At 36.7% G+C, this 10,009-nt stretch overlaps 1 protein-coding gene across 2 annotated transcripts in view; it reads right to left on the bottom strand.

Annotated features, from left to right (window-relative positions):
• Window positions 1-10,009, bottom strand: part of GON4L (gon-4-like (C. elegans)) — a 78,834-nt gene that overhangs the window by 51,846 nt on the left and 16,979 nt on the right. The window contains exons 3-9 of one of the 2 annotated variants that reach the window (XM_012733324.1): window positions 7,162-7,355; window positions 6,435-6,509; window positions 6,200-6,250; window positions 3,210-3,260; window positions 2,800-2,895; window positions 1,897-2,016; window positions 1,030-1,200 (exon numbers count right to left, since the gene is read on the bottom strand). In XM_012733324.1, coding sequence (XP_012588778.1) covers window positions 1,030-1,200; window positions 1,897-2,016; window positions 2,800-2,895; window positions 3,210-3,260; window positions 6,200-6,250; window positions 6,435-6,509; window positions 7,162-7,355 — 758 coding nt within the window. Of the gene's footprint in view, window positions 1-1,029; window positions 1,201-1,896; window positions 2,017-2,799; window positions 2,896-3,209; window positions 3,261-6,199; window positions 6,251-6,434; window positions 6,510-7,161; window positions 7,356-10,009 lie in introns of those variants that run through there. The other variant, XM_012733325.1, reaches the window with a different exon arrangement.

Genomic DNA, 10,009 nt, shown 5'->3' on the forward strand with positions numbered 1-10,009 from the left:
ACTGCTGGTGGGAATGCAAACTAGTACAACCACTATGGAAAACTGTTTGGAGGTTCCTCAAACTGCTAAACATGGAGCTTCCCTACGACCCAAGCAATCCCAAAAGACACAAAAACACTGATTGAAAAAGATACCTGCACCCCCATGTTTATTGCTGCTTTAATTACAACAGGAAAGACATGGAATCAACCCAAATGCCCAAAAGTGAATGACTGGATTAAAAAGATGTGGTACATATACACAATGGAATATTACTCAGCAATCAAAAAAGATAAACACATGCCTTTTACAGCAACATGGATGGTGTTGGAAGGGATCAGTAAAATAAGCCAGAAAGAAAAAGAAAAATACTGGATGGTTTCACTCATAGCAGAAACATAAAGGACCAGGGGGAAAAAAATAATAATAATAATGAACAACTATATACCAGAGACATTTACAGGGGTGGATGGGGAATGGGGTCAAAAATGGGGTGGGGGAAGTGATTGGACTATGGTGATGGCACAGGGGTGATTTGGTGATGGGAAGCCCACAGGGACTACAAATGAGATGGGAAAATACATAAAATGATGTAAAAATAAACATATTAAAAAATAAATTTCTCTTTTCTTTAAGAGTTCTAGATTTCAGGTTAAAACACAGCACTATGAAGCTAGCTGCAGCTACTGCAGCACAAGTTCATTCCCCAGCCAGGGACCTGACCCACATGGCGCAGCAGACCTCTCCTGTCTCACCTGCTGCTCCCCCTCAGCAGTGTATTTCATTACATCAACCTGTTCTACTCCCCACTCTATCTCTGGTGAATCCTCTCAACCCCTGCATACTCAGGCCAGTTCTTGTATGCATAAATAAATAAAAATAAATCATTCCAAAAAATAGTATAAACCAAATTGAGTTTGAAAGACCTACAATTTCATGGCTCTTAATATTTTATATTAGAATTTGCTATCTTTCATTTCCCTTCCCAACCTGAGCAATAATTGAAATACTCTTTTTGGTTTCTCAGTGATTTAGAATTATAATCTTTACCTGGAAAGAATCCATACAGACAGGACTGGAAGCCAGCTCCTCATCTACTGCATGCAACTTCTCCATGAAAGTACTGTCCCTGGTCTGTTTGGGCTTTGGAGGGGGCGGGGGCCCCATGGGCACTACCTCAGCACTGATGTGCCTGACAGCAGGTGTAGTAACTTTCTCAGCCTGATGAAAAGAAGCAACTATGTTTAAAAATGAAAGGAAGAAAGAGAGGAGAAAAAGAAGACAGGACTCCCTGTGGCCTAAGGGTTATGTCTCAGAACTATCACTGCTACCAATGGAGTTCCATCCCCCACCAGGGAGCTAACCCACACATGGCACAGCAGACCACTCTTGTCTTGCCCCTTGCACCCCTTAGCAGTGGGTAAATCTGCCTATTATGCTCCCCACTCTGTCTCTGGTGAATCTTCCCACCACCCCCCACCTCTGGCCTACACTTCAGTTTTTCTACACAAAAATAAAATAAATTTAAAAAGAAAAAGAGGGAAGAAAGAAGCGGGCCTTTCATATAAGAGTGACCTTTCTCTTCTCATTTAGATACAAGTCTATAAAAACAAAACCACTGTCAAATACATTGATCTAACTAGGTTTCATCCCATTTCTAATGAAGCCAATAGAACATTACTTACATTATCGAAAATGGGACCACTTTAGGAAAATATTAGAAGGGCAGAACCAAAAAATTAAACACCACTAATCATTCATTTTTGGTCACTTAGTCAGAAAATAATGGGTTGATTACCAACCCTGAATTTCGCAAAGGGTGTTTAGCAAAGATTGACAGCCCAGAGTCACCATGAATAAAAAAATCTACTTATAAAATAATCTTTAACTTAACTCTTTTGGGTGATACAGATTTACCTCTGACAATATGCCACTCTCCTCATCAGTTTCAGTCATCTCAGAAGACTGCCTCAGTCTGGATTTCTTTGACCCACGTGGAGATGAGGCAGTGCTTTCAACATCACTTTCCAATAAACTCTACAAAACAAATCCAGTATACTTTCATATTTCTTCCCTTAACTCCACTTTAGTTTGCATTAGCTTAAGAAATGAACCATAAATTATCACTCAGTCAGAGTAAGAGAATTGTAAGGCAGTGATTTAAAATTCATTTATAAACAAGTCAAAGAACACATTTTAAAAGAATATTATACAACAAGAAAATGAACAAACTACAGTTATAAGTTACAGTGTAACTAAATGACAAAGGCACAAAATTGAATCTAAGGAATGCCAGGCAGAAAAATCCATTCATATAAGGTTTAAAACATTAAAAAATTGAACTGTAGTGTATAGAGATACATATTTATATTATGAAACTACAAAGAAAAGCAAGGAAATAGTTACCAAAAAGTCAAGATAGTAGATAGTAGTTACCTTTAGGAAGAGAGAAGTGTTTGTGATAAGGACGGGGATATAAGGGATTTTCTGACAATGTTATTTATATTTAACAACTGGGGAAGGAATTTCATGAGAATTTGCTTTGTAATTATTTAAGTTGTGCTTTGTAATTATCTCTCTAAGCACAGGTATGCACATTATGTGTGTTTTATAATACAAAATATGAAAATTTTAGAATTATGAAAGGCAGAAAAAATACTCAATCTTGGTTTTATGCAAAGAAGAAGTAGAAAAAGAACTGTCTCGTCACTACCTAAAGAACAGGTGACATTAGTAAGGAAACAAAGTATACCCTACCTTGTTGAGCTAAACTTTTTCTACATTGCCAATCAACTAACACACCGAAGCATAACCACTGACCTCTTCAGCGGTCTCATCTTCTTCCTCATCATCTGGTTGGTACTCTTCATCTGAGGAATCATCTTCTTCCAGATGGATATCCACAAACTGAGGAGGCTATAAGTACAATTATAGAAAAAAATAGAGTAATGGAAAACACAAATCACATGTATTTAGAAAATAAGGGGAAGAAAGAAGAGTGGGGGGAAATTTTTTCTAAGAACAGTGAGCAGCTAAAACAAGAAGTAAGACAGGGGAGTCCTAAAATGAGGTGAAACCAAAGGATAATGGAATGGGCGGGGGAGGGGGGGAGCTGGGATTAAAATAAATTAGGTCCCAAAAAAGGGTAGCATATAAAAGCAACTGTTACGGTTTCAAACCTAATGAAATCTTTTCTGGAAAAAAGTAAGAATTACTGCTTTCAGATTTACCTTAACTTCATTGGCCTTCTTAATTGGTGAAATATTCCATGTTGGAATTACCTACCAATGAAAAATTGTAAGTAAGTTCTCTTAAATGAAATACTTTCATTTTTACCTCCTCTTTCCTCTCACAAAGAATCATATACCTAACATAAAGCTGCAGTGTTCTAGGAGTAGTGATTATCCATGCTAGTATAACTTTTAAATATCTGTCAGGAGAAAATAGTGCTATTTCTACCATTAGCACTTCTGCCTTAAACTTAGCAAGACTGTATTATCTATAAATGGAGAAAATAACATCTATCTTGTCTAGTTTATACCACAGCTCGTGTTTACACAGAATATATGTGAAAACTATTTGTAAAATGCAAAAGTATACAAACCTAAGATAGTTATAGTAGCCTTCTGATCGGTATTCTTTAGAAATGAATGACATAAATCTACCCTATGCCTTAAAAAGCCATAAAAAGCCATAAAAAGTTCAAAAGGAAGGAGTTTGGAGTAAAATATCATGTTCCACAACTTATTTTCAAATAGCACAAGAAAAAAAAGCAACAGATCGATATAGAGAGAGGTACAGTAAGTATAACAATGTTACATTTGTTAATATAAGGAACGTAAATTATAAAAACTTTCAACTTATTTTATGTTTGATAACAAGAGAGTTAGAGAAAGTTTTTAAAATAATTTTGAAAGAATGCTTACATAATAACAGTGGCTAACAAAATGCCACTGGAATATATAATTTTTGACCAGTTAATTATGACCCAAACAAAATCATCTGTGAGCAAAATTCATAGGCCACCACACTAAGTTCTGTCTCTATGAAGGGGTCTTGGGTTCTCTACCTCACCTCAGTCCTGCCATGTTCCGGCCATTTATCTATCTCTGTGTAGCAGGTTGACTATAGGGGAAACAGCAGGCTGTGATTCAGTCTATACCCATTCCCATGTTTACTTCTGAATCTACTGCCAAATCCATCAGGAAAGGAAAGTGACATCTGGAAATGTGTTGGAGTCAGTATATTAAGAATTAAGTAGCAGGCCATGGGGATTGCAGCTGAGATGGAAAAAAGCACAACGTGATGTAAAAATAAACTATTATAATAAAAAAGTTATTTAAGAAAAAAAAAGAAGTAGCAGGGCCTCGCTGGTGGCCTAGGCGTTAAGTCTCAGTGCTATTACCACTAAAGCCTGAATTTAGTTCCCAGTCAGGGAGTTAACCCATATATGGTGCAGCAGACCTCTCCTATCTCACTCACTTTTCCCCTTAGCAATATATTTTGGTAAATCTACCTGTTCTGCTCCCCACTCTGTCTCTGGTGAATCCTCCCACCTTTTGCACCTCTGTCCTATACCCCAGTTCATAAATATAATAAATAAATCTTTTTGAGAAAGAGAGAATAGCTAGTAACCTAGACTGTAATCCTTTGCTTTCCCACAGAAACTATAGTCTTGGCCTATCCAACTTCTCTATACCTACATTCATAATCTAGACATTGACTTGGATTTCCTTGGGTGGTGGTGGTTGTATGTGTATGAGTATGATACAGATATGTAATCAAATACAGAATTAATGCTACTTATACTCTATTTTTCAAGTAGATTTCATAGAACTTCCATTGCACTGATAGCTATTCTCATCATTGTGATTACCTTCTGGAAAAAGTTAAAATCTCACTTTATGAAAACAAGGTTAGTCAACTAGATTTAAAAAAAAAAGAGTGGTACAGCTATCAAAAGAACTCTGACATAAAGCAATTCAAGGCCGCACTAAGAGAAATATGGTATCTGGAACACTGATGGGATAATCAAATATTAATCTGTGCTAGTTGAACTGCATCTGGAGCAGTGGATTACACTTTAGGTATATACACTTTACGTATATTTTTAAAAGGGTACGGACAAATGAGGCACATTCAGAAGAGAAGAATAAGACCAGTAAAGGTTCCCAAAGTCAAGTGGCATGAAGAACAATTTAAAAAACTGAAGGATGCCTAGCAAGTAAAGAATGCTATAAAAAGACCATGGGTTTTCTTCAACCAAAGAAAGGTTATGTGTGACTGATTTCTTCTATAGGGCTCCAAGGAACAGACTGAGATAAACATAACACTACATTATGTATTCTGGGTGCCTAAACTATTTGGTTCCTTCCTGTCAGAGACAGACTGGACTCCCTCAGGATTATCACCTGCCATGTCACAGGTAAGCACAAAATGAACAAGTACTTGTTAAACAGGATATAACATGGTTCCCAGCATCAAAAAACTTGCTAGACCAGAACCTTTCAGAAGTCTTCAAGTGGCTCTCATACTTCAGTGTGCAAAAGAATGAACTACTTTGTTCAACAATGCATATTCCCAGGCCATACCCATGGGTGCTGATTCCTAGGCTAAGGTGAACCTGAGAATGTGCATATTAAAAAAGCACTCCTAATAATAATGAACAGTCGTATACCAGAGACATTTTGTGGGGGTAGAGTGGGGAATGGGATCAAACGGTGGGGGGTGGAAGGAAGTGCACAGGACTATGGTGATGGCACATGGGTAACTCGGTGAGGGAAACTCATGGGGATTACAATTGAGATTAAAAAAAAAAAAGTACAAAATGATGTAAAAATAAACTATTATATTAAAAAAAAGCACTCCTGAGGGATCCTACACCAGAGTGATCTTGATACAAGTGGCCCCTTAGTATTGAAAAATACTAATCTAAACACTTGACCACATGTACTATACAGCATGAATGGAAAAACTGACCTTGTTCATTGCTTTCTACCACCCTGTAAGATTACCTAGCACTTAATAAAAAGTAGTACATACTACAAGTATCAACTAATATAAACTATGATAATGAGTTCATATATTCTTTCTACTTGTCTTTTACAAATTTCTATGAGGCAGGTCCACATCATAAATTTTTCCTGTATTTTTCCCCCCACAAATAACCAGGAATGAGATCTTATTTATCAAACTCAAAACAAAACCACAAAAAACCCACCACTCCTTTTTCCACGACTTCCTTCAATTTAGAGCGTGTCATTTTGGGCTCCTAAGGAGGGGGAAGTGAGAAGAAAACAGTCAATAAAATCATAGTGTTATTTTCCAGTTTTAAAGAGGTTAATTTTGTCCCCAATTATCAAACTATTTACAAACTCCCAACGACCTCCTACACTTTGCCAGTTTACAGACTGTTCTGTTCTATGACATCAGAAGAATGACAATTAACTACTCACAAACAGTGGCATATCTTCCGTCTCACTGATGGCTGCTTTCATCATTGCTACCACATGTTCATTTGTGATTACTTCCTGGAGAAAGAGGAAATCTCATTTTACGTAACAAGGATGTATCATCTAAATAGCACGCTCTATAATTCTGCTAAACATGATGTGGAAAATAAATGAGAGGTAGATACTCAGTTTCACAGTGGGGTAAAGCAGGCAATAGAATGTAGAAAGGCAAGTTTTGAAAAGTAGCACACAGCTTTAAACAACTCCCAGCAAATGAACCAATCTCATTAGCTACTATTAGAAATAAAAAGAGACCCTAAGGCAACTATTTGTGTAAGAGAAGCAGTAATAACAAAAGCTCTGTAAACAAGTGTTGCAACAGTATTAAAAAAAGAACAAAAAAAAACATCATTAGCACCGTACAAAGTACTATAAATTATTAACTGGCCATCTTTTTCAGACATTGAGAGGAAATCTTGACTTCTGTGAACAATCATCTTCTAATTTGCTAAGCAATACAATAAATTTAATCAGTGGAAGGAAACAGGGAAGAGTTTATCTTTCCAATTAAAGTTCTTCTTTAACACATGTTCATATTCTAAACTAGAAAAAGCTATCTCAAAATATAAAATGTTTCTCTAAAGACAGTTCACATAATTATTAAGTCACACACCAAGAGTCAAGAATTTCTTGAATATTTTTAATTTGCTTCCCATGAAAAATTACTCACATGAAGGATGTTTCGCACATTGACTGCTGTTAGGTTGTGCTGCTTGGCACCATCCTCTAAGGTACGGTCAAGCATATCATCCAGTTTCAGGTCATAAGTCAAAGTCCCTTCTTCTTGACCTCTTCCATCTCGTTTTCTCTTGGTACCCTTCTTCTTTTTCCGTCTCTTCTCACTTTCTTCACTGTCTTGTTCTTCTGCAAATAAACCAGGAACATTACCAGGATCTCTAAAACAAGTGCTCGAGGAACTTAGTCAAAAAGGGTATCTGTAAAAGAAAAGCAAGCTGCCGGCTATTACACCCAGGTAATCACAGGCAGTGGTGCAAGTATCTTCTACGTGCTTTACACATGTTAATTCATCTGGGTATTGTAACAACCCTAGGAGGGAAGAACTATAATTTTTCCCACTATACAGATAAAGAAACTGAGGTGGAGAGAATAAGAAATTTTCCTGGTGGTGATGGGAAACCCGCGGGGATTACATCGAGATGGAAAAAAAAAAATGTGCAAAATGATGTAAAAATAAACTTTGTAATAAAAAAAAAAAAAGAAATTTTCCTGGGAGCCAATAGTGACAGAGTCATGTCTTAAAGCCAAGTACTCTAGTTCTAGTATCTGCAGTGTTAATGACTTCTTACTAGGCCAATGACACATCAGAAATTCTGAGTTTGTGTCCAATTCTCCAACTTAACTTGACTACTATGACAATGGTATCTATCTCATTTCATCCTTTTTTTAATATATCTGCCCATCAGGAATGCCATACAGATTAAATGAAATAATATCTTTATCAGAGTGCTTTACAACCAATGAAATTTATATAAATAACTTATAGCTATTATACCATTTAGTCAAAAAAAAAAGTGGAAGAAGTTTTAATTCTGTTTTATACACATATCCTATCATGTTGTTACTAACACTGTTAACTGAAAAACTGACTCAAGAAAAGTTTGACTATTAGTATAGTGTCTGTTATACACAGTATACTAGTACAGTATTAATACTACACTAGAAATAACAGTTTATTAGTAACTAAAATTAGCGCCAAAATAAAATATTCTTTACAAAATTTTATCTATAAAATACACAGAAATGAAGACCAAAAAGTGAAATTTACAATGAAAGCAGGTAAAATTTTACATAGTCGAAGAATCACATTGCCTTGTAAAACAGTAATTCTAAAACTATCTGTGGGAAAGAAACAGTTTTGTTTTGGACTAGACTAATATGTTTATAAACTAAGAATGGGGCCCTCCCTGGTGGCTCAAATGGTTAAATCACAGCACTATGAAGCTATCTGCAGCCACTGCAGCATGAGTTCAATCCCTGGCCAGGGAGGTGACCCACATGGGTCACCCACAGCAGACCTCTCCTGTCTCTCCCACTGCTCCCTTCAGCAGTGTATTTCAGTAGTAGATCCGCCTGTTCTGTTTCCCACTCTGTCTCTGGTGAATCCACACATCCCCACAACTCTGGCCTGTACCCAAGTTCTTATATGCATAAATAAGTAAATCTTTAAGAAAAATAAACTAAAAATGTAGCCATAAATTCAAATGCTGTAACATTTCTAAGCTTTTCCATAAATGATTTTCTTTCAAACTAGTAACAAACAGTTCTCAAACTGGCACTGGCTTTCAGACCACTTTGAGTACTACTGCTCAAAGTGCTACTGAAAAATACTTAGTCCCAATAAAAATCCAGTCAAAAATGAATCCTGGGGGTGCAGGGATTAAAGACACAGCACTATCAAGCTATCAGCAGCCACTATGGCCTGAGTTCCATGCCTAGCCAGGGAGCTGACCCACATGGCACAGCAGACCTCTCCTGACCCGCCCACTGCTCCCCTCAGCAATGTGCTTTGACAATCTGCCTGTTCTATTCCCCACTCTTTCTCAGGTGAATCCTCTCACTGCCCCTGTACCTCTGGCCTGTATCCCAATCTGTATGCATAAATAAATAAAAATCATTTTTAAAAGAGGAAACATAGAAATAACTTAAATAACTTCAAGAAAATTCACCATAAACTAAAATGGAAATAAAATTCAATGAAGAAAATTTTTTACTGATGAAAAATCATTAGCATAATCTCAGTTGGAATGACTGTCTTATAAACATGAAATCAAAGCAATCACTGAGAGGCTCTATCATCTCAATACCTAAATGACATCAAACACATTTCTCTGATTCTGATGCTGAATTCATTAGGGTATATGTGCCTGTAAGGAAAATCTAATACATTCAAATTTCAGCATATATACAAACATCCAAAAAATAATGACAATTTAAGGCCCTCCTTGGTGGCGCAATAGGTTAAAAGTACAGCACCATGAAACTCTCCACAGCTGCATCACCAATTGTTCCATCCTCCAGCAGGAAGGGACCCACATAGTGCAGCAGACCTTTCCCGACCTGCCCGCTGCCCCCCTCAGCAGTGTACTTTGTCAATATGCCTGTTCTGCTCCCCACTCTGCCTCTGGTGAGTCCCCTCACCACTCCTCCACCTCTGGCTGCACCCCAGTTTTGTATGCATAACTAAATAAATCTTAAAAACAAAAAAGAATCCACAATAATGGTAAACATTTCATTCCAAAAAAAAAAAAGAATAACAATTTAACTATTTCTTATTCTGTTTTAGAACTAGTACTTTATATTACTTTAAAAATATTCATATACCCTACCCAAAAGACACAAAAACATTGATTGAAAAAGATACCTGCACCCCATGTTTATTGCTGCTTTATTTACAATTGGAAAAACATGGAAGCAGCCCAAATGCCCAAAAGTAGATGATTGGATAAAAAAGATGGGGTACACCCCATGTTTATTGCTGCTTTATTTACAATTGGAAA

Source organism: Condylura cristata, unplaced genomic scaffold (assembly GCF_000260355.1).
Source record: "Condylura cristata isolate star-nosed mole 26May11 unplaced genomic scaffold, ConCri1.0 scaffold00040, whole genome shotgun sequence".
In the NCBI taxonomy this organism is placed as follows: Eukaryota; Metazoa; Chordata; class Mammalia; order Eulipotyphla; family Talpidae; genus Condylura; species Condylura cristata.